Source organism: Nerophis ophidion, linkage group LG24 (genome assembly GCF_033978795.1).
Source record: "Nerophis ophidion isolate RoL-2023_Sa linkage group LG24, RoL_Noph_v1.0, whole genome shotgun sequence".
NCBI classification, from domain to species: domain Eukaryota; kingdom Metazoa; phylum Chordata; class Actinopteri; order Syngnathiformes; family Syngnathidae; genus Nerophis; species Nerophis ophidion.
Genome location: NC_084634.1, coordinates 1,468,356 through 1,493,551, shown reverse-complemented (window position 1 = coordinate 1,493,551; position 25,196 = coordinate 1,468,356). Strand labels below are relative to the sequence as shown.

The window sequence follows — 25,196 nt, the reverse complement described above, 5'->3', positions numbered from 1 at the left end:
GTGGTATGTCCTGGTAATGGTAGTGTGTGTGAGGAGAGTTACCTTGGTCAAAGTGGTATGTCATGGTAATGGTAGTGTGTGTGAGGAGAGTTGCCTTGGTCAGAGTGGTATGTCATGGTAATGGTAGTGTGTGTGTGAGGAGAGTTACCTTGGTCAAAGTGGTATGTCCTGGTAATGGTAGTGTGTGTGAGGAGAGTTACCTTGGTCAAAGTGGTATGTCATGGTAATGGTAGTGTGTGTGTGTGAGGAGAGTTACCTTGGTCAAAGTGGTATGTCATGATAATGGTAGTGTGTGTGTGAGGAGAGTTACCTTGGTCAAAGTGGTATGTCATGGTAATGGTAGTGTGTGTGAGGAGAGTTACCATGGTCAAAGTGGTATGTCCTGGTAATGGTAGTGTGTGTGTGAGGAGAGTTACCTTGGTCAAAGTGGTATGTCATGGTAATGGTAGTGTGTGTGTGAGGAGAGTTACCTTGGTCAAAGTGGTATGTCATGGTAATGGTAGTGTGTGTGTGAGGAGAGTTACCTTGGTCAAAGTGGTATGTCATGGTAATGGTAGTGTGTGTGAGGAGAGTTACCATGGTCAAAGTGGTATGTCCTGGTAATGGTAGTGTGTGTGTGAGGAGAGTTACCTTGGTCAAAGTGGTATGTCATGGTAATGGTAGTGTGTGTGTGAGGAGAGTTACCTTGGTCAAAGTGGTATGTCATGGTAATGGTAGTGTGTGTGTGAGGAAAGTTACCTTGGTCAAAGTGGTATGTCATGGTAATGGTAGTGTGTGTGTGAGGAGAGTTACCTTGGTCAAAGTGGTATGTCATGGTAATGGTAGTGTGTGTGAGGAGAGTTACCTTGGTCAAAGTGGTATGTCATGGTAATGGTAGTGTGTGTGTGAGGAGAGTTACCTTGGTCAAAGTGGTATGTCATGGTAATGGTAGTGTGTGTGTGAGGAGAGTTACCTTGGTCAAAGTGGTATGTCATGGTAATGGTAGTGTGTGTGTGAGGAGAGTTACCTTGGTCAAAGTGGTATGTCATGGTAATGGTAGTGTGTGTGTGAGGAGAGTTACCTTGGTCAAAGTGGTATGTCATGGTAATGGTAGTGTGTGTGTGAGGAGAGTTACCTTGGTCAAAGTGGTATGTCATGGTAATGGTAGTGTGTGTGAGGAGAGTTACCTTGGTCAGAGTGGTATGTCATGGTAATGGTAGTGTGTGTGTGAGGAGAGTTACCTTGGTCAAAGTGGTATGTCATGGTAATGGTAGTGTGTGTGTGAGGAGAGTTACCTTGGTCAAAGTGGTATGTCATGGTAATGGTAGTGTGTGTGTGAGGAGAGTTACCTTGGTCAAAGTGGTATGTCATGGTAATGGTAGTGTGTGTGTGAGGAGAGTTACCTTGTTCAAAGTGGTATGTCATGGTAATGGTAGTGTGTGTGTGAGGAGAGTTACCTTGTTCAAAGTGGTATGTCATGGTAATGGTAGTGTGTGTGTGAGGAGAGTTACCTTGTTCAAAGTGGTATGTCATGGTAATGGTAGTGTGTGTGTGAGGAGAGTTACCTTGGTCAAAGTGGTATGTCATGGTAATGGTAGTGTGTGTGTGAGGAGAGTTACCTTGGTCAAAGTGGTATGTCATGGTAATGGTAGTGTGTGTGTGAGGAGAGTTACCTTGGTCAAAGTGGTATGTCATGGTAATGGTAGTGTGTGTGAGGAGAGTTACCTTGGTCAAAGTGGTATGTCATGGTAATGGTAGTGTGTGTGTGAGGAGAGTTACCTTGGTCAAAGTGGTATGTCATGGTAATGGTAGTGTGTGTGTGAGGAGAGTTACCTTGGTCAAAGTGGTATGTCATGGTAATGGTAGTGTGTGTGTGAGGAGAGTTACCTTGGTCAAAGTGCTTCTGGATGTTGTCCTGGTCAGTCTTGTTGCCACTGACCCGGTACAATCCTTCTGTGGTCAGACCTGCAACATGCCACACTCAGTTAGTGCTACATGCTTCAGAGGAGCCTTCATGTTTCAGTGGCTCCTATACGTTTCAGTGGTCCCTACATGTTTCAGAAACCCCTAGGCATTTTAGTGGCCCCTACATGATTCAGTGGTCCCTACACGTTTCAGAGAAGCCTTCATGTTTCAGTTGCCCCTACACGTTTCAGAGGAACCTTCATGTTTCAGAGGCCCCTACGTGTTTCAGTGGTCCCTACATGTTTCAGTGGTCCCTCTGCGTTTCAGAAGCCCCTACACGTTACAGTGGCCCCTACACATTTCAGAGGCCCCTACACATTTTAGAGGAGCCTTCACGTTTCAGAGGCCCCTACACGTTTTACAGGAGCCTTCATATTTCAGAGGCCCCTACACGTTTCAGTTGTTCCTACGTGTTTCAGAGGCCCTTACACGTTTCAGTGGTCCCTACACATTTCAGAGGCCCCTACACGTTTTAGAGGAGCCCTCATGTTTCAGAGGCCCCTACAAGTTTCCAAGGCCTCTACACGTTTTACAGGAGCCTTCATATTTCAGAGGCCCCTACACGTTTCAGAGGCCCTTACACGTCTCAGTTGTCCCTACACATTTCAGAGGCCCCTACACGTTTTAGAGGAGCCCTCATGTTTCAGAGGCCCCTACAAGTTTCCAAGGCCTCTACACGTTTTACAGGAGCCTTCATGTTTCACAGGCCCCTACGTGTTTCTGAAGAGCCTTCATGTTTCAGAGGCCCCAACACATTTCAGAGGCCCCTACACGTTTCAGTTGTTCCTCCGTGTTTCAGAGGCCCTTACACATTACAGTGGTCCCTACACATTTTAGAGGAGCCCTCATGTTTTAGAGGCCCCTACAAGTTTCCAAGGCCTCTACATGTTTTACAGGAGCCTTCATGTTTCAGAGGCCCCTACGCGTTTCAGAGGAGCCTTCATGTTTCAGTTGCCCCTACACGTTTCAGAGGAGCCTTCATGTTTCAGAGGCCCCTACGTGTTTCAGTGGTCCCTACATGTTTCAGTGGTCCCTCTGCGTTTCAGAAGCCCCTACACGTTACAGTGGCCCCTACACATTTCAGAGGCCCCTACACATTTTAGAGGAGCCTTCACGTTTCAGAGAACCCTACACGTTTTACAGGAGCCTTCATATTTCACAGGCCCCTACACGTTTCAGTTGTTCCTCCGTGTTTCAGAGGCCCTTACACGTTTCAGTGGTCCCTACACATTTCAGGCGCCCCTACACGTTTTAGAGGAGCCCTCATATTTCAGAGGCCCCTACAAGTTTCCAAGGCCTCTACACGTTTTACAGGAGCCTTCATGTTTCACAGGCCCCTACGCGTTTCTGATGAGCCTTCATGTTTCAGAGGCCCCAACACATTTCAGAGGCCCCTACACGTTTCAGTTGTTCCTCCGTGTTTCAGAGGCCCTTACACATTACAGTGGTCCCTACACATTTCAGAGGCCCCTACACGTTTTAGAGGAGCCCTCATGTTTCAGAGGCCCCTACAAGTTTCCAAGGCCTCTACATGTTTTACAGGAGCCTTCATGTTTCAGAGGCCCCTACGCGTTTCAGAGGAGCCTTCATGTTTCAGTTGCCCCTACACGTTTCAGAGGAGCCTTCATGTTTCAGAGGCCCCTACGTGTTTCAGTGGTCCCTACATGTTTCAGTGGTCCCTCTGCGTTTCAGAAGCCCCTACACGTTACAGTGGCCCCTACACATTTCAGAGGCCCCTACACATTTTAGAGGAGCCTTCACGTTTCAGAGGCCCCTACACGTTTTACAGGAGCCTTCATATTTCACAGGCCCCTACACGTTTCAGTTGTTCCTCCGTGTTTCAGAGGCCCTTACACGTTTCAGTGGTCCCTACACATTTCAGGCGCCCCTACACGTTTTAGAGGAGCCCTCATATTTCAGAGGCCCCTACAAGTTTCCAAGGCCTCTACACGTTTTACAGGAGCCTTCATGTTTCACAGGCCCCTACGCGTTTCTGATGAGCCTTCATGTTTCAGAGGCCCCAACACATTTCAGAGGCCCCTACACGTTTCAGTTGTTCCTCCGTGTTTCAGAGGCCCTTACACATTACGGTGGTCCCTACACATTTCAGAGGCCCCTACACGTTTTAGAGGAGCCCTCATGTTTCAGAGGCCCCTACATGTTACAGTGGTCCCTACACATTTCAGAGGCCCCTACACGTTTTAGAGGAGCCCTCATGTTTCAGAGGCCCCTACAAGTTTCCAAGGCCTCTACATGTTTTACAGGAGCCTTCATGTTTCAGAGGCCCCTACGCGTTTCAGAGGAGCCTTCATGTTTCAGTTGCCCCTACACGTTTCAGAGGAGCCTTCATGTTTCAGAGGCCCCTACGTGTTTCAGTGGTCCCTACATGTTTCAGTGGTCCCTCTGCGTTTCAGAAGCCCCTACACGTTACAGTGGCCCCTACACATTTCAGAGGCCCCTACACATTTTAGAGGAGCCTTCACGTTTCAGAGGCCCCTACACGTTTTACAGGAGCCTTCATATTTCACAGGCCCCTACACGTTTCAGTTGTTCCTCCGTGTTTCAGAGGCCCTTACACGTTTCAGTGGTCCCTACACATTTCAGGCGCCCCTACACGTTTTAGAGGAGCCCTCATATTTCAGAGGCCCCTACAAGTTTCCAAGGCCTCTACACGTTTTACAGGAGCCTTCATGTTTCACAGGCCCCTACGCGTTTCTGATGAGCCTTCATGTTTCAGAGGCCCCAACACATTTCAGAGGCCCCTACACGTTTCAGTTGTTCCTCCGTGTTTCAGAGGCCCTTACACATTACGGTGGTCCCTACACATTTCAGAGGCCCCTACACGTTTTAGAGGAGCCCTCATGTTTCAGAGGCCCCTACAAGTTTCCAAGGCCTCTACATGTTTTACAGGAGCCTTCATGTTTCAGAGGCCCCTACGCGTTTCAGAGGAGCCTTCATGTTTCAGTTGCCCCTACACGTTTCAGAGGAACCTTCATGTTTCAGAGGCCCCTACGTGTTTCAGTGGTCCCTACATGTTTCAGTGGTCCCTCTGCGTTTCAAAAGCCCCTACACGTTACAGTGGCCCCTACACATTTCAGAGGCCCCTACACATTTTAGATGAGCCTTCACGTTTCAGAGGCTCTTACACGTTTTACAGGAGCCTTCATATTTCAGAGGCCCCTACACGTTTCAGTGGTTCCTCCGTGTTTCAGAGGCCCTTACACATTACAGTGGTCCCTACACATTTCAGAGGCCCCTACACGTTTTAGAGGAGCCCTCATGTTTCAGAGGCCCCTACAAGTTTCCAAGGCCTCTACATGTTTTACAGGAGCCTTCATGTTTCAGAGGCCCCTACGCGTTTCAGAGGAGCCTTCATGTTTCAGTTGCCCCTACACGTTTCAGAGAAGCCTTAGTGTTTCAGAGGCCCCTACGTGTTTCAGTGGCCCCTACATGTTTCAGTGGTCCCTCTGCGTTTCAGAAGCCCCTACACGTTACAGTGGCCCCTACACATTTCAGAGGCCCCTACACATTTTAGAGGAGCCTTCACGTTTCAGAGGCCCTTACACGTTTTACAGGAGCCTTCATATTTTAGACGCCTCTACACGTTTCAGTTGTTCCTCTGCGTTTCAGAGGCCCCTACATGTTACAGTGGTCCCTACACATTTCAGAGGCCCCTACACGTTTTAGAGGAGCCCTCATGCTTCAGAGGCCCCTACAAGTTTCCAAGGCCTCTACACGTTTTACAGGAGCCTTCATGTTTCACAGGCCCCTACGCGTTTCGGAAGAGCCTTCATGTTTCAGAGGCCCCAACACATTTCAGAGGCCCCTACACGTTTCAGTTGTTCCTCCACGTTTCAGAGGCCCCTACATGTTACAGTGGTCCCTACACATTTCAGAGGCCCCTACACGTTTTAGAGGAGCCCTCATGTTTCAGAGGCCCCTACAAGTTTCCAAGGCCTCTACATGTTTTACAGGAGCCTTCATGTTTCAGAGGCCCCTACGCGTTTCAGAGGAGCCTTCATGTTTCAGTTGCCCCTACACGTTTCAGAGGAGCCTTCATGTTTCAGAGGCCCCTACGTGTTTCAGTGGTCCCTACATGTTTCAGTGGTCCCTCTGCGTTTCAGAAGCCCCTACACGTTACAGTGGCCCCTACACATTTCAGAGGCCCCTACACATTTTAGAGGAGCCTTCACGTTTCAGAGGCCCCTACACGTTTTACAGGAGCCTTCATATTTCAGAGGCCCCTACACGTTTCAGTTGTTCCTCCGTGTTTCAGAGGCCCTTACACGTTTCAGTGGTCCCTACACATTTCAGAGGCCCCTACACGTTTTAGAGGAGCCCTCATGTTTCAGAGGCCCCTACAAGTTTCCAAGGCCTCTACACGTTTTACAGGAGCCTTCATGTTTCACAGGCCCCTACGCATTTCGGAAGAGCCTTCATGTTTCAGAGGCCCCAACACATTTCAGAGGCCCCTACACGTTTCAGTTGTTCCTCCACGTTTCAGAGGCCCCTACATGTTACAGTGGTCCCTACACATTTCAGAGGCCCCTACACATTTTAGAGGAGCCCTCATGTTTCAGAGGCCCCTACAAGTTTCCAAGGCCTCTACATGTTTTACAGGAGCCTTCATGTTTCAGAGGCCCCTACGCGTTTCAGAGGAGCCTTCATGTTTCAGTTGCCCCTACACGTTTCAGAGGAGCCTTCGTGTTTCAGAGGCCCCTACGTGTTTCAGTGGCCCCAACATGTTTCAGTGGTCCCTCTGCGTTTCAGAAGACCCTACACATTTCAGAGGCCCCTACACATTTTAGAGGCCCCTACACATGTTAGAGGAGCCTTCACGTTTCAGAGGCCCCTACACGTTTCAGGGCAGCCTTCATGTTTCAGAGGCCCCTAAGCATTTTAATGGCCCCGACACGTTTAGAAGCCCCTACACGTTTCAGAGAAGCCTTCATGTTTCAGTGGCCCTTACATGTTTCAGAGGCCCCTACACGTTTCAGTGGCCCCTACATGTTACAGTGGTCCCTACACATTTCAGAGGCCCCTAAGAATTTTAGTGGCCGCGACACGTTCAGAGGCTCCTACACGTTTCAGAGAAGACTTCATGTTTCAGTTAACCCTGTGTTTCAGTGGCCCCTACATCTTTCAGAGGCCCCTACACGTTTCAGTGGCCCCGACATGTTCAGAGGCCCCTACATGTTTCAGTGGCCCCGACATGTTCAGAGGCCCCTACACGTTTCAGGGCAGCCTTCATGTTTCAGAGGCCCCTAAGCATTTTAATGGCCCCGACACGTTTAGAAGCCCCTACACGTCTCAGAGAAGCCTTCATGTTTCAGTGGCCCTTACATGTTTCAGAGGCCCCTACACGTTTCAGTGGCCCCTACATGTTACAGTGGTCCCTACACATTTCAGAGGCCCCTAAGAATTTTAGTGGCCGCGACACGTTCAGAGGCTCCTACACGTTTCAGAGAAGACTTCATGTTTCAGTTAACCCCATGTTTCAGTGGCCCCTACACGTTTCAGTGGCCCCGACACGTTTCAGTGGCCCCGACACGTTCAGAGGCCCCTACACGTTTCAGAGAAGACTTCATGTTTCAGTGGCCCCTACACGTTTTAGAGGAGCCTTCATGTTTCAGAAGCCCCTACGCGACACACTAATCCATCACAAGACACACACAAGTGTTCTTACCCAAGCCCTCAGAACCACCAGCTTCAGACCGAGGGCCCCGTCAAGGCTGCTGACTCAGCAAGAAGCCACACAATGGCCAGCGAAGAACTCACATGAGCCTTTGTCACCACGGCAACACAAAGCACACACACCTACTGTGTGCGTGTGTGTGTGTGTGTGTGTGTGTGTGTGTGTGTGTGTGTGTGTGTGTGTCATTTGCCCCCCTGCTGGTGACATCAATCAACATGAGGCTGGTCCCAAAAAGGAGACATTGTTCACACTGACTGTGTGTCGCTTTTAAAAGTGCTCCCCCTCTGGTCAACATATGAAATAACAAGTGTGTGTAAGAAAGTGAATTGCGCCCCCTTTGGCCAAAATTAAATTAAAATAAATCAATAAATAAATATGTATATAGAGACATTCTGTAACAACTACAAGTAAATAATGAAGATTAAAAACCAATATTACAAACAAAATAATGTATTAAAATCAGTCTTTTTCTCACAATGTGTCGACTTTTTTCTTATAAAATATGGAACAATTTCTCATATTCTTTCTGTTTCTGTAATATTGCAATATCTTCTCGCAAAATTATTACTTTTTTAATGTAAAGTTATTACTTTTTAATAAAAAATGGCGACATTTGTCATATACATTCAGATTTTATCACAATATTACCAAAAAAAAACGTGTTCTTGTAAAATAGTGACAATTTTTGAGTAAAATTATGACTTTTGCCGAGTAAGAATTCTGATTATTATTATAATATTGCCAAAAGTTTTCTTATAAAATTGTGACTTTTGTCGAGTAAACTTACGATTTTTTTCATTTTCTTGTAAAATTGCAACTGTTATTGAGTAAAATTCCAACTTTTATCATAATATTGCACAAATGTTCAGTTTTGTGTGTACAAATTTGAAGTGCTCCCCCTTGGGTCAACATATGAAATAACAAGTGTGTGTAAGAAATTGAAATTAGCCCCCTTTGGCCAAAAAATATTTTAAAATAAATAAATAAATATGTATATAGCGACATACTCTAATAACTTCAGGTAGAAAAAAAATAAAAATTAAATAAAAGCAGTCTTTTTCTCACAATGTGTCAACTTTTTTCTTATAAAATTGAGAACAATTTCTCATATTCTTTCTGTTTCTGTAATATTGCAATATCTTCTCGCAAAATTATTACTTTTTTAATGTAAAGTTATTACTTTTTAATAAAAAATGGCAACATTTGTCATATAAATTCAGATTTTATCACAATATTGCCCCCAAAAAAACTGTTCTTGTAAAATAGTGACATTTTTTGAATAAAATTATGACTTTTGCCAAGTAAGAATTCTGATTATTATTATAAGATTGCCAAAAGTTTTCTTATAAAATTGTGACTTTTGTCGAGTAAACTTACGATTATTTTCATTTTCTTGTAAAATTGCAACTGTTATTGAGTAAAATTCCAACTTTTATCATAATATTGCACTAATATTCAGTTTTGTGTGTACAAATTTGAAGTGCGCCCCCTCTGGTCAACATATGAAATAACAAGTGTGTGTAAGAAATTGAAATTAGCCCCCTTTGGCCCAAAAATATTTTAAAATAAATAAATAAATATGTATATAGAGACATACTCTAATAACTTGAGGTAGAAAAAAAATAAAAATGAAATAAAAGCAGTCTTTTTCTAACAATGTGTCAACTTTTTTCTTATAAAATTGAGCACAATTTCTCATATTCTTTCTGTTTCTGTAATATTGCAATGTTTTCTCGCAAAATTATTACTTTTTTAATGTAATGTTATTACTTTTTAATACAAAATGGCGACATTTGTCGTATAAAATTCAGATTTTTAATCACAATATTACCAAAAAAAAACATGTTCTTGAAAAATAGTGACATTTTTTGAGTGAAATTATGACTTTTGCAGAGTAAGAATTCTGATCATGATTGTAAGATTGCCAAAAGTTTTCTTAAAAAATTGTGACTTTTTTGGAGTAAAATTACCATTCTTTTCATTTTCTTGTAAAATTGCGACTGTTATTGAGTAAAATTCCAACTTTTATCATAATATTGCACAAATGTTCAGTTTTGTGTGTACAAATTTGAAGTGCTCCCCACCTGGTCAACATATGAAATAACAAGTGTGTGTAAGAAATTGAAATGCGCCCCCTTTGGCCAAAATTAATTTGAAATAAATAAATAAATATGTATATAGAGACATAATAACTTGAGGTATTAAACAAAATAATGTATTAAAAGCAGTCTTTTTTCTCACAATGTGTCAACTTTTTTCTTATAAAATTGAGAACAATTTCTAATATTCTTTCTGTTTCTGCAATATTGCAATATCTTCTCGTAAAATTATTACTTTTTTAATGTAACGTTATCAATTTTTAATACAAAATGGCGACATTTGTCATATAAAATTCAGATTTTATCACCATATTGCCCAAAAAAAAACGTGTTCTTGTAAAATAGTGACATTTTTTGAGTAAAATTATGACTTTTGCAGAGTAAGAATTCTGATTATTATTATAAGATTGCCAAAAGTTTTCTTAAAAAATTGTGACTTTTGTGGAGTAAAATTACCATTCTTTTCATTTTCTTGTAAAATTGCGACTGTTATTGAGTAAAATTCCAACTTTTATCATAATACTGCACAAATGTTCAGTTTTGTGTGTACAAATTTGAAGTGCTCCCCACCTGGTCAACATATGAAATAACAAGTGTGTGTAAGAAATTGAAATGCGCCCCCTTTGGCCAAAATGTATTTAAAATAAATAAATAAATATGTATATAGACACATACTGTAATACAATACAATATGGCCAATTTTTGTGTAGTGAAATCATGACTTTTTTAATCATTTCGCCAAGTGAAATTCCGATTATTATTATAATATTGCCAAAATCTTAAAGCTTTCTTATAAAATTGTGACTTTTGTTGAGTAAAATTACGACTTTTCAAAACATTGCCAAATTGGATAAGCTTTTCTTGTAAAATTGTGACTGTTGTTGAGTACAATTCTAACTTTTATCATAATATTGCACAAATGTTCAGTTTGTCTTGCGTTGAGTAAAATGACAACTTTTATAACACTGCCAAAATTCTAAATTTTTCTAGTGAAATTGTGACCTTTTTTTGCGAAATTCCAACAATTTTTTCACAACAAGCTTTTTTATATTTGCATAGTTAGGGACCGAATGTCCCTTTAGGACAGAGGACCCTATTGTATTTCTAAGGTTTTATTATTATTATACCGCCGCCTTTTTGAGCTGTAATTTGACCCCCTTAACATGCTTCAAAACCCACCAAATTTTACACACACATCAGGACTGGCGAAAATTGCCATCTAATAAAAAACCAAAACCCAAAACTCAAAATTGCGCTCTAGCGCCCCCTAGGAAAGAACACATACAAAACTGCTTGTAACTTCCGTTAGGAATGTTGTAGAGACATGAAACAAAAACCTCTACGTAGGTCTGACATAGACCTAGATTTCACACACTGACTTCCTTCAGCAAAAATCAACAGGAAGTTGGCAAAAACCCCTTCAAAACAAAAGTTTCCTAAAAAATGTCATTTTTGCCTCTTTGAACTGTAATTTGACCCCCTAAAAATGCTTCAAAACTCACCAAACTGGATACACACATCAGGACTGGCGAAAATTGCGATCTAATAAAAAACCAAACCCCAAAACTCAAAATCTCGCTCTAGCGCCCTCTAAGAATAAAACACAGACAAAACTGCTCCTAGGAAGAAAACACAGACAAAACTGCTTGTAACTTCCGGTGGGAATGTCGTAGAGACATGAATCAAAAACCTCTATGTAGGTCTCACTTAGACCTAGATTTCATACACTGACATCTTTCAACAAAAATCAACAGGAAGTTTGCAATTCCACGTTCAAAACAAAAGTTTTGTAAAAACCCTCACCTTTGCCTATTTTAGCTGTAATTTGACCCCCTTAACATCCTTCAAAACTTACCAAACTGGAAACACAAATCAGGACTGGCAAAAATTGCGATCTAATCAAAAAACCTAACCACAAAACTCAAAATTGCGCTCTAATGCCCCCTAGGAATAAAACAAAGACAAAACTGCTCCTAGGACAGAAACACAGACAAAACTGCCTGTAACTTCCAGTAGGAATGTCGTAGAAACATGAAACAAAAACCTCTATGTAGGTCTCACTTAGACCTACATTTCATATATTGACAACCCCCAGCAAAAACCAACAAGAAGGTTGCAATTCCTCCTTCAAAACAAAAGTTTTGTAAAAACCGGTCACCTTTTTTCAAACATTATCTCCTATAAGCGTGTTTGTCGTGTCGGCTTCAAACTACCACAGGAGAGAGATTGAACCCTTCTGATTAAAAGTTGATGAAAGAGTTTTAATTACTGCTACGGTTTTGATTTTATCAGCCTTCAAAGAAGCGCTGCGCTGAAAACCATTTCAAAGATGGCCGCCGTGCGCAGACACAGTGAGGGACATGTTATTTTTTCTTTTTTTCCCGTACTGTCTGCTGCTGGTGCGCACGCACCAACATATGTGAGGGAGGGGCTGTGATCGTCTATACCAAGATGGCTGCCAGGTGCCGTAGCTAAGCCGGTATGTTTTAAAGTTGTTGTTTGCCTGCATATTGTAAAAACAAGCGTCCAACATTTTACAACTAATTGTAAACTTCTAGGTGCCGACCATCAGGGCCGAGTTGCGACGAGAGAGTGTGTCCATGTTAAGATATTAGAAGTCTATCTGTTTGCTAATAGTAGCTACTAGCAGTACCCATGTATTTTCAATGGGCGGTTAGCATCGGGTTTTAATCCCGTTTCCTCCTATGTTTCTGCTCCGATTGAATTTCTTTGTATGTCGAGTCTTTATTTTGGGTACTTACATATGGTGCCTGACTGTTGTGGCCTTTTAAGGCCATCTGCGCTTTTTATGCACCGAGCTGGTAGGTCTATCTGTTTGCTAATAGTAGCTACTAGCCGTACCCATGTATTTTAAATAGGCGGTTAGCATCGGGTTTTAATTCCGTTTCCTCCTATGTTTCTGCTCTGATTGAATTTTTTTGTATGTCAAGTCTTTATTTTGGGTACTTACATATGGTGCCTACAAGTCTGATGTACAACACATGTGTATACAACTTTTTCTCTGTGTAATAACCCATCCATCCATCTTCTACCGCTTATCCGGACTTGGGTCGCGGTGGCAGCAGCCCAAGTGGTCCCGTCCATCGCTGCTTGCAGCTTGAATTATTATTCATTTTGGCCACAAGAGGGCGCATTTCAACTTCTGACACACACTTGTTATTTCATATGTTGACCAGAGGGGGGAGCATTTTTAAAATTGATGTGAAAAATGCCTACTTTTCCTTCTTAGTGTCTCCAGAAGGGTAGGAATAAATATAACAGACACACCTGCACGGTGTAGTAGATATACTGCAGAGTTTGTCAGCTGCTGCCCATGAATAATGCAGACAAGAAATAAATGGAGTGTGTGTCGCTAACGAAGTGCTGTAATTGCCAATAAAATGCTGGGATCATCATTCCAGCGGAGGAAAAAGGTATTTTATTTTGTTGGAGGAGGCCAATTAGGGAGGCATTTGTGCAACACAAAGACTGCTGACGTGGCAACAACCCCCGTGTCCTGCGAGACCCTCGCCGCGTCACATCTGTGTGAGTGGGCAGGTAACCATGGCGACCGTCACGTTCCACGGGCCGCCGCTGTCACCTTGCCGCCTGCTGGCGTGTTTAACGGGGTCACATCCTGATCAATTAGGACCTGATTTGGATTGGAATCTCTGTTCTAAACTTCTCCAAAACAGGGAAAGTTCCTTCCAGTTGTGTGGAGATGGCCTGAAACGTCTTGGTCACAATAACAAATATATTAAAATACCCTTGTTATCATTTTTAGGTAAAAAAAAATATTAAATCCATTTTTGAAATGTGTGACTTGATTTAGACTCGGGACCAGGAAGAACTACTATTCTCACAGCTGGAAGACCCTCCTGCCTCGTTAACATCTCCACTTTGGGAAGACTTTGGCTTGGCTGTGCGATACAACAATGGAGGACGGAGGTTTGCCGACATTGTTCAGCAGCAGTAGAGAATGCTTCTGCCAACACGTCAAACATGCTAACCCCCTTGAAGCGGCACCACCCCCAAGTCTACCTCGCTTTAAGGAAGGGAAAGAGGAGCGTGGTGCAAGCAGCCAGTCAGGCAGGGATAAAGCAATAACAAATGTTTTTATAGCAGCACATTTGATACCATCTTTCCATCCATTTTCTACAGCTTGTCCCGTTCAGGGTCGCGGAGTGTTGCTGTATTGCATTAAAACTAGATTTTGACCCACTTCTATGGTGGAAGAACAATGAGTCCATATATCCTCTTACTGCCAAGTTAGCCAGGCTGGGGGGGAAAGCAAAGTTAATTTACTTGAAACTGTTTAATGTTGCACTTTTTATGTCATTTTATTTAATCTGAGCAACAGCTTGAGGCAGTTTAATGTTGATGAAGGTGGACCCCGACTTAAACAAGTTGAAAAACTTATTGGGGTGTTACCATTTAGTGGTCAATTGTACAGAATATGTACTGTACTGTGCAATCTACTAATAAAAGTCTCAATCAATCAATCAATCAAAAAAAGCACTTTATATGTAGAAAGGTTTTGTTAAGAAACCATTCTGTGCCTTATCTTATTTAGTATTTATTTGATATATGTTGACCACATAAACCCTGGCAATGGACCCTGAGTGTATATGTATGTTATGCCACTGTTTACACATTTGGTGGATAAACAACCAAAAAATGGGCGCAGTTATAAATAAATGATAAATGGGTTGTACTTGTATAGCGCTTTTCTACCTTCAAGGTACTCAAAGCGCTTTGACACTACTTCCACATTCACACACACATTCACACACTGATGGAGGGAGCTGCCATGCAAGGCGCCAACCAGCACCCATCAGGAGCAAGGGTGAAGTGTCTTGCTCAGGACACAACGGACGTGACGAGGTTGGTACTAGGTGGGATTTGAACCAGGGACCCTCGGGTTGCGCACGGCCACTCTCCCACTGCGCCACGCCGTCCCTAATGGTTGGTAAACTATTTTAAAACCTTTTTAACCGAACCACAACCTAGTTAAAACCACTTTGATAGTAGTTAAGCAACCTTGGCTGTTCCAACAGGACAATGACCTCAAAAGTGGTAAAGGAATGGCTAAATCAGGCTAGAATGAAGGTTTTAGAATGACCTTCCCAAAAGTCCTGACTTAAAGGTGTGGACAATGCAGAAGAAACAAGTCCATGTCAGAAAACCAACACTTTTAGCAATTTTGTGGTGAAAAAAGATGTTCTTCACAAGTGTATGTCCACTTTTGACATTTCCCCCCACTTACCTTGTCAGACTTGCATTTGACCGTCCGTTGGGCGGAGTGGATTTAGGTAAGAAGGCAGGCGACTCACCTGTGCGCTCGATGTAGTCCACACACTTCTCGATGAAGAGCGGGATGGGGCGCTCGGGGGTGACCAGGCTCTGCAGCGGGATGCCAAAGTAGTTGCTCTCCCAGGTCCTCCTGGTGGGGGGGTACAGCGGCTTGGGGGACTTGGAAGACTTGGCCTGGACACGTGTGGGAAGACAAAGGCCTTTTTAGCAACTGAGAGGAATTTTTATCAATTGTTTTGAAAAGGTTTATAATCATTTCTACAGCAAATAATAAACTGTGAGTTCTGAATCGAATCATTACCCCCAAGAAATAAATTGAATGGTGTGGTGCCCAAAGATTTACAGCCTTGTTATTTTGTAAACAAAATTAAAAAATATTTCTTTATCAATAGCTAAAAGGAGTTTTTGTAAACTGTTTTGAACATTTTTGTGAGTTCTGAATCGAATCATTACCCCAAGAATCGTGTTGAATCGTGTCTTCCCCAAATATTTACAGGCTGGTTATTTTGTAAACACATTTAAATATGTTTTATTCTATCTTTTTAAATATGATTTTTTTTTTTAGCAACTAAGGAATTTTTTTTATTTTTTTGGAAAATGTTTAATACAATTTATAGAGCGAATAATAAACTGCGAGTTCTGAATCAAAACATTACCCCCAAGAATGGAATTGAATCATGTGGAGGCCAAAGATTTACAGCCTTGTTATATTGTAAACTAAATAAAAATATATATATATTTTTTGCAACTAAGAGGAATTTTTATCAATTGTTTTGAAAAGGTTTATAATCATTTCTATAGCAAATAATATACTGGGAGTTCTGAATCGAATCATTACCCCCAAGAATCGAATCGAATCGTGTGGTGCCCAAAGATTTACAGCCTTGTTATTTTGTAAACAAAATGAAAAAATATTTTTTATTAATAGGTAAAATGAGTTTTTGTAAACTGTTTTGAACATTTTTGATATCATTTATATAGCAAGTAATATAGTCCGAGCTCTGAATCGAATCATTACCCCCAAAGAATCGTATTGAATCGTATTTTCCCCAAATATTTACAGGCTGGTTATTTTGTAAACACATTTAAATATATTTTATTCAATCTTTTTACATATAATTTTTTTTTTGCAACTAAGGAATTTTTAAAAATCTTTTTGAAAATTTATAGAGCAAATAATAAACTGCAAGTTCTGAATCAAATCATTACCCCAAAGAATCGAATTGATTCGTGTGGAGGCCAAAGATTTACAGCCTTGTTATTTTGTAAACAAAATAAAAAAATATATATTTTTTTTGCAACTAAGAGGAATTTTTGTAAATTCTTTTGAAAATGTTTAAAATAATTTCTACAGCAAACATTATAGTGCGAAATCTGAATCAAATCATTACCCCCAAGAATGGAATTGATTTGTGTGGTGCCCAAAGGTTTACAGCCTTGTTATTTTGTAAACAAAACAAAAAAATATTTTTTATTAATAGCTAAAAGGAGTTTTTGTAAATTGTTTTGAAAAAGTTTTATATAATTTATATAGCAAATAATAATAATATAGTGTGAGTTCTGAATCGAATCATTACCCTTAAGAATCGAATTGAATCGTGTGGTTCCCAAAGATTTACAGCATTATTTTGCAGACATTATAAAAATTAAGTTTTTTAAATAAGTTTTTTAGCAACTAAAATGACTTTTTGTAACCTGTTTTGAAAAAGTTTTATATCATTTATGTAGCAAATAATATACTGCGAGTTCTTAATCGAATCATTACCCTCAAGAATCGAATTGTATCGTGTCCAAAGATTTACAGCCTTGTTATTTTGTAAACAAAATCAAAAATAATTTTTATTAATAGCTAAAAGGAGTTTTTGTAACTTGCTTTGAAAAATGTTTTATATAATTCATGTAGCAAATAATATACTGCAAGTTCTGAATCGAATCATTACCCCAAAGAATCGAATTGTATCGTGTGGTTCCCAAAGATTTACAGCCTTGTTATTTTGTAAACATTTCAAAAATACATTTTTAAAAATACGTCTTTTTAGCAGCTAAAAGGAGTTTTTGTAACCTGTTTTGAAAAAGTTTTATATCATTTATGTAGCAAATAATATACTGCCAGTTCTGAATCGAATCATTACCCCCAAGAATCAAATTGAATCATGTGGTGCCCAAAGATTTACAGCCTTGTTGTTGTGTAAAGAAAACAAAAATAAAACATTTTAGCAGCTAAGAGGAGTTTTTGTGACTTGTTTTGAAAAAGGTTTTATATCATTTATGTAGCAAATAATATACTGCAAGTTCTGAATCGAATCATTACCCTCAAGAATGGAATTGAACCGTGTGGTGCCCAAAGATTTACAGCCTTGTTGTTGTGTAAAGAAAATAAAAATAAAACATTTTAGCAGCTAAGAGGAGTTTTTGTGACTTGTTTTGAAAAAGGTTTTATATCATTTATGTAGCAAACAATATACTGCAAGTTCTGAATCGAATCATTACCCCAAAAATTGAATTGAATTGTGTGGTGCCCAAAGATTTACAGCCTTGTTATTTTGTAAACTAAATAAACTAAAAAAAAAATATGTAAATGTGTTTTTTTTTAGCAACGAAGAGGAATTTCTGTAAAGAAAAAAATTAAAATGTTTTATATCATTTATGTAGCAAATAATATACTGCGAGTTCTGAATCGAATCATTAGCCCCAAGAATCGAATCGTGTGGTGCCCAAAGATTTATAGCCGTTATTTTGTACACAAAATTAAAACATATTTTTTATTAATAGCTACTATGACTTTTTGTAACTTGTTTTGAAAAATGTTTTATATAATTATTGTAGCAAATAATATACTGCGAGTTCTGAATCGAATATTTACCCCCAAGAATCGAATTGAATCTTGTTTTCCCCAAATATTTACAGCCTTGTTATTTTGTAAACACATTTAAATATATTTTATTCTATCTTTAAAAAAATTTTTTTTTTGAAAATGTTGAATACAATTTATGTACAAAAAATATACTGCGAGATCTGAATCGAATCATTACCCCCAAGAATCGAATTGAATCATGTGGTGTCCAAAGATTTACAGCCTTATTTTGTAAACAAAATTAAAAAATATTTTTTATTAAAAGCTAAAAGGAGTTGTTGTAAATTGTTTTGAAAATGGTTTATATAATTTATATAGCAAATAATAATAATAATAATATCGTGCGAGTTCTGAATCGAATCATTACCCCCAAGAATGGAATTGAATCGTGTGGTGCCCAAAGATTTACAGCCTTGTTATTTTGTAAACAAAATTAAAATATATATATTTTTTAGCAACTAAGAGTAATTTTTGTAAATTATTTTGAAAATGTTTAAAATAATTTCTATAGCAAACAATATAGTGCGAAATCTGAATCGAATCATTACCCCCAAGAATCGAATTGAATCGAATGGTGTGGTGCCCAAATATTTACAGCCTTGTTATTTTGTAAACAAAATAAAAAAATATATATTTTTTTTGCAACTAAAAGGAGTTTTTGTAAACTGTTTTGAACATTTTTGATATAACTTATATAGCAAGTAATATAGTCTGAGTTCTGAATCGAATCATTACCCCCAAGAATCGTATTGAATCGTATTTTCCCCAAATATTTACAGCCTTGTTATTTTGTAAACACATTTAAATATATTTTATTCAAACTTTTTACATATGATTTTTTTTTTAGGAACTAAGGAATTTTTTTTAATTTTTGGGGAAAATGTTTAATACAATTTATAGGGCAAATAATATACTGCGAGTTCTGAATCGAATCATTACCCCCAAGAATGGAATTGATTCGTGTGGTGCCCAAAGATTTACAGCCTTGTTATTTTGTAAACAAAATAAAAAAATATTTTTTATTAATAGCTAAAAGGAGTTTTTGTAAATTGTTTTGAAAAAGTTTTATATAATTTATATAGCAAATAATAATAATATAGTGTGAGTTCTGAATCGAATCATTACCCTTAAGAATCGAATTGAATTGTGTGTTGCCCAAAGATTTACAGCCTTATTTTGCAGACATTATAAAAATTAAGTTTTTTAAACAAGTTTTTTAGCAACTAAAATGAGTTTTTGTAACCTGTTTTGAAAAAGTTTTATATCATTTATGTAGCAAATAATATACTGCGAGTTCTTAATCGAATCATTACCCTCAAGAATGGAATTGAACCGTGTGGAGGCCAAAGATTTACAGCCTTGTTTTTGTGTAAAGAAAATAAAAATAAAACATTTTAGCAGCTAAGAGGAGTTTTTGTGACTTGTTTTGAAAAAGGTTTTATATCATTTATGTAGCAAACAATATACTGCAAGTTCTGAATCGAATCATTACCCCAAAAATTGAATTGAATTGTGTGGTGCCCAAAGATTTACAGCCTTGTTATTTTGTAAACTAAATAAACTAAAAAAAAAAATATGTAAATGTGTTTTTTTTTTAGCAACGAAGAGGAATTTCTGTAAAGAAAAAAATTAAAATGTTTTATATCATTTATGTAGCAAATAATATACTGCGAGTTCTGAATCGAATCATTAGCCCCAAGAATCGAATCGTGTGGTGCCCAAAGATTTACAGCCGTTATTTTGTACACAAAATTAAAACATATTTTTTATTAATAGCTACTATGACTTTTTGTAACTTGTTTTGAAAAATGTTTTATATAATTATTGTAGCAAATAAATATAATAATAATATTGTGCGAGTTCTGAATCGAATCATTACCCCCAAGAATCGAATTGAATCATGTGGTGGCCAAAGATTTACAGCCTTATTTTGTAAACAAAATTAAAAAATATTTTTTATTAAAAGCTAAAAGGAGTTGTTGTAAATTGTTTTGAAAATGGTTTATATAATTTATATAGCAAATAATAATAATAATAATATCGTGCGAGTTCTGAATTGAATCATTACCCCCAAGAATGGAATTGAATCGTGTGGTGCCCAAAGATTTACAGCCTTGTTATTTTGTAAACAAAATTAAAATATATATATTTTTTAGCAACTAAGAGTAATTTTTGTAAATTATTTTGAAAATGTTTAAAATAATTTCTATAGCAAACAATATAGTGCGAAATCTGAATAGAATCATTACCCCCAAGAATTGAATTGAATCGTGTAGTGCCCAAATATTTACAGCCTTGTTTTGTAAACAAAATTAAAAAATATTTTTTATTAAAAGCTAAAAGGAGTTTTTGTAAACTGTTTTGAACATTTTTGATATAATTTATATAGCAAGTAATATAGGGCGAGTTCTGAATCGAATCATTACCCCCAAGAATCGAATTGAATCGTGTCAAACTCAAAGATATACAGCCTTGTTATTTTGTAAACAACATTAAAACTTGTGTTTTTTAGCAGCTGAGAGGAGTTTTTGTAATCTGTTCTGAAAAATGTTTTATATCATTTATGTAGTAACATAGTGTGAGTTCTGAATCGAATCATTACCCCGAAGAATCGAATTGAATCGCGTGGTTCCCAAAGATTTACAGCATTGTTATTTTGTAAACATTTCAAAAATGCATTTTTAAAATTTCGTTCTTTTAGCAGCTAAAAGGAGTTTTTGTAAACCTGTTTTGAAAAAGTTTTATATCATTTATATAGCAAATAATATAGTGCCAGTTCTGAATGGAATCATTACCCATTAAAAATCGAGTTGAATTTTGTGGTGCCCAAAGATTTATAGCACGGATTTTTTGCAAACAAAATAAAAATATATATTTTTTTTAGCATCTAACAGGAGCTTTTGTAAATTGTTTTAAAAATTGTTTATATAGTTTATATAACAAGTAATATAGTGCGAGATCTGAATCGAATCGTTACCACCAAGAATCGAGATGAATCGTGTGTTGCCCAAAGATTTACGACGTTATTTTGTAAAAAACATTAAAACTTATGTTTTTTAGCAGCTAACAGGAGTTTTTGTAACCTGTTTTGAAAAATAATTTATGTAGCAAATAATATACCGCGAGTTCTGAATCGAATCATTACCCCCAAGAAATGAATTGAATCGTGTCCAAAGATTTACAGCCTTGTTGTCTTGTAAACATAATAAAAAATACTTTTTAGTAATAGCTCAAAGGAGTTTTTGTATATTGTTTTGAAAAATGTTTTATATCATTTATGTAGTAACATAGTGTGAGTTCTGAATCGAATCATTACCCCGAAGAATCGAATTGAATCGTGTGGTTCCCAAAGATTTACAGCATTGTTATTTTGTAAACATTTCAGAAATACATTTTTAAAAATTTGTCTTTTTAGCAGCTAAAAGGAGTTTTTGTAAACCTGTTTTGAAAAAGTTTTATATAATTTATATAGCAAATAATATAGTGCGAGTTCTGAATGGAATCATTACCCATTAAAAATCGAGTGGAATCGTGTGGTGGCCAAAGATTTATAGCCCTGATTTTTTGCAAACAAAATAAAAATATATATATTTTTTAGCATCTAACAGGAGCTTTTGTAAATTGTTTTAAAAATTGTTTATATAACAAGTAATATAGTGCGAGTTCTGAATCGAATCATTACCACCAAGAATCGAGATGAATCGTGTGTTGCCCAAAGATTTACGGCGTTGTTATTTTGTAAAAAACATTAAAACTTATGTTTTTTAGCAGCTAACAGGAGTTTTTGTAACCTGTTTTCAAAAAGTGTTCTATAATTTATGTAGCAAATAATATACCGCGACTTCTGAATCGAATCATTACCCCCAAGAAATGAATTGAATCGTGTCCAAAGATTTACAGCCTTGTTATCTTGTAAACATAATAAAAAATACTTTTTAGTAATAGCTCAAAGGAGTTTTTGTATATTGTTTTGAAAAATGTTTTATATCATTTATGTAGAAATATAGTGTGAGTTCTGAATCGAATCATTACCCCGAAGAATCGAATTGAATCGTGTGGTTCCCAAAGATTTACAGCATTGTTATTTTGTAAACATTTCAGAAATACATTTTTAAAAATGTGTTCTTTTAGCAGCTAAAAGGAGTTTTTGTAAACCTGTTTTGAAAAAGTTTTATATCATTTATATAGCAAATAATATAGTGCGAGTTCTGAATGGAATCATTACCCATTAAAAATCGAGTGGAATCGTGTGGTGGCCAAAGATTTATAGCACGGATTTTTTGCAAACAAAATAAAAATATATATTTTTTTAGCATCCAACAGGAGTTTTTGTAAATTGTTTTAAAAATTGTTTATATAGTTTATATAACAAGTAATATAGTGCGAGTTCTGAATCGAATCATTACCACCAAGAATCGAGATGAATCGTGTGTTGCCCAAAGATTTACGGCGTTATTTTGTAAAAAACATTAAAACTTATGTTTTTAAGCAGCTAACAGGAGTTTTTGTAACCTCTTTTGAAAAAGTGTTCTATAATTTATGTAGCAAATAATATACCGCGACTTCTGAATTGAATCATTACCCCCAAGAAATGAATTGAATCGTGTCCAAAGATTTACAGCCTTGTTATTTTGTAAACATAATAAAAAATACTTTTTAGTAATAGCTCAAAGGAGTTTTTGTATATTGTTTTGAAAAATGTTTCATATCATTTATGTAGTAACATAGTGTGAGTTCTGAATCGAATCATTACCCCGAAGAATCGAATTGAATCGTGTGGTTCCCAAAGATTTACAGCATTGTTATTTTGTAAACATTTCAAAAACACATTTTTAAAAATTCGTTCTTTTAGCAGCTAAAAGGAATTTTTGTAAACCTGTTTTGAAAAAGTTTTATATCATTTGTGTAGCAAATAATATAGTGCGAGTTCTGAATCGAATCATTACCCATTAAAAATCGAGTTGAATCGTGTGGTGCCCAAAGATTTATAGCCCTGATTTTTTGCAAACAAAATAAAAATATATATTTTTTTAGCATCCAACAGGAGTTTTTGTAAATTGTTTTAAAAATATTTTATATAGTTTATATAACATGTAATATAGTGCGAGTTCTGAATCGAATCATTACCCCCAAGAATCGAATTGAATCGTGTCCAAATGACGACCTTCTTAACATTTTGGAATCAATCAGAAAAATATCCGGCATTTAAAATGTGCCACACATTTTTCCCATCATGCTCTCTGGTGGATTTAAATGGGTATCATTGATTGATTTTTATTTTGGTGTTTGGACATTTTTTAATAATATCCACAATGTTCAGTGAGCAGGTTGTGTTATTCATGTTGACTTTTATGTCGGTTGCAATTTGTTATTGTTTTTTGCACCATGACTAGGTAAGGTTGTTTGGATTTAGTCATAAAAGTAAATGATGTGCTATTATTTTCAAAACATTCAAGGGTCGTTGATCTGATGTACTCACAATCTTAATCAAAAGTATACGTACACTTGTAAATAACATGTCATGACTGTCCTGACTTTCCAATCATTTCTTATTTTTTTGTGATGTAGTGATTGGAGCATGAAGTTTGCTTCTTTTATGAAGTAATTATGAGTCTACTAAAAATGTCAGCAAATCAAAAGTATACATACAGCAATGTTAATATTTACTTCCATGTCCCTTGGCAAGTTTACCTGCAATAAGGTGCTTTTGCTAGCCATCCACAAGTTTCTGCTGGCATTTTTCACCACAAAATTGCTGCACTTCAGCTAAATGTGTTGCTTTTCTGACATGGACTTATTTCTTCAGCATTGTCCGTACGTTTAAGTCATTCTAAGACCTTCATTCTAGCCTGATTTAGCCATTCCTTTACCACTTTTGATGTCATTGTCCTGTTGGAACAGCCAACTGTGCCCAAGACCCAACCTCCGGGCTGATGATTTTTAGCTTGTCCTGAACAATTTGGAGGTCATCCTCCTTTTTCATTGTCCCATTTAAAGCAGCAGTTCCATTGGCAGCAAAACAGGCCCAGAGCATAATACTACCACCACCATGCTTGACGGTAGGCGTTGTGTTCCTGGGATTAAAAGCCTCACTTTTTGTCATCCAAACATATTGCTGGGTATTGTGGCCAAACAGCTCCATTTCTCTTTCATGTGACATCACATGGACACAGATAAGACCTCCTGGAGGAAAGTTATGTGGTCATATGAAACAAAAGCAACACATTTAGCTGAAGTGCAGCAATTTATGTGGTCAACAATGTAAGCCGAAGCTTGTGGACGGCGACCAAAAGCGCCTTATTGCAGTGAAACTTGCCAAGGGACATGGAAGCAAATATGAACATTGCTGAATGAATACTTTTCATTGCTCACATTTTCAGGTGCGGTTGTTATTAAAGGGGAACATTATCAGCAGACCTAAGTAAGTGTCAATATATACCTTGATGGTGCAGAAAAAAGACCATCTATTTTTTTAACCGATTTCCAAACTCTAAATGGGTGAATTTTGGCGAATTAAACGCCTTTCTGTTTATCGCGCTGGAGGCGATGACGTCAGAATGTGACGTCGCCGAGGTAATACAGCCGCCATTTTCATTTTCAACACATTGTAAACATTGGGTCTCAGCTCTGTTATTTTCCGTTTTTTTGACTATTTTTTTGGAACCTTGGAGACATCATGCCTGGTGGGTGTGTTGTCGGAGGTTGTAACAACACTAACAGGGAGGGATTCAAGTTGCACCACCGGCCCCAAGATGCCAAAGTGTCTGCCGCCAGACCCCCATTGAATGTACCAGAGTGTCTCCACATTTGACCAGCAGACATGGCACAGAGATGTATGGATAACCTGTAGATGCACTTGCAATGATAAAGTCAACGAAATCACAAAGGTGAGTTTTGTTGATGTTGTTGACTTATGTGCTAATCAGACATATTTGGTCGCGGCATGACTGCCAGCTAATCGATGCTAACATGCTACGCTAATCGACGCTAACATGCTATTTACTGGCGGTGCTAAAGCAGACATGGCACAGAGATGTATGGATAACCTGCAAATGCATTTGCAACGATAGTCAACGAAATCACAAAGGTGAGTTTTGTTGATGTTGTTGACTTATGTGCTAATCAGACATATTTGGTCGCGGCATGACTGCCAGCTAATCGATGCTAACATGCTACGCTAATCGACGCTAACATGCTATTTACTGGCGGTGCTAAAGCAGACATGGCACAGAGATGTATGGATAACCTGCAAATGCATTTGCAACGATAGTCAACGAAATCACAAAGGTGA

General features: G+C 38.1%; 1 protein-coding gene across 1 annotated transcript in view; it reads right to left on the bottom strand.

The window, feature by feature from the left end:
• Window positions 1-25,196, bottom strand: part of arhgap5 (Rho GTPase activating protein 5) — a 64,055-nt gene that overhangs the window by 20,148 nt on the left and 18,711 nt on the right. Inside the window, 2 exon segments of the mRNA XM_061886299.1 lie at window positions 1,867-1,944; window positions 15,072-15,225. Of these exon segments, the coding sequence (XP_061742283.1) occupies window positions 1,867-1,944; window positions 15,072-15,225 (232 nt within the window).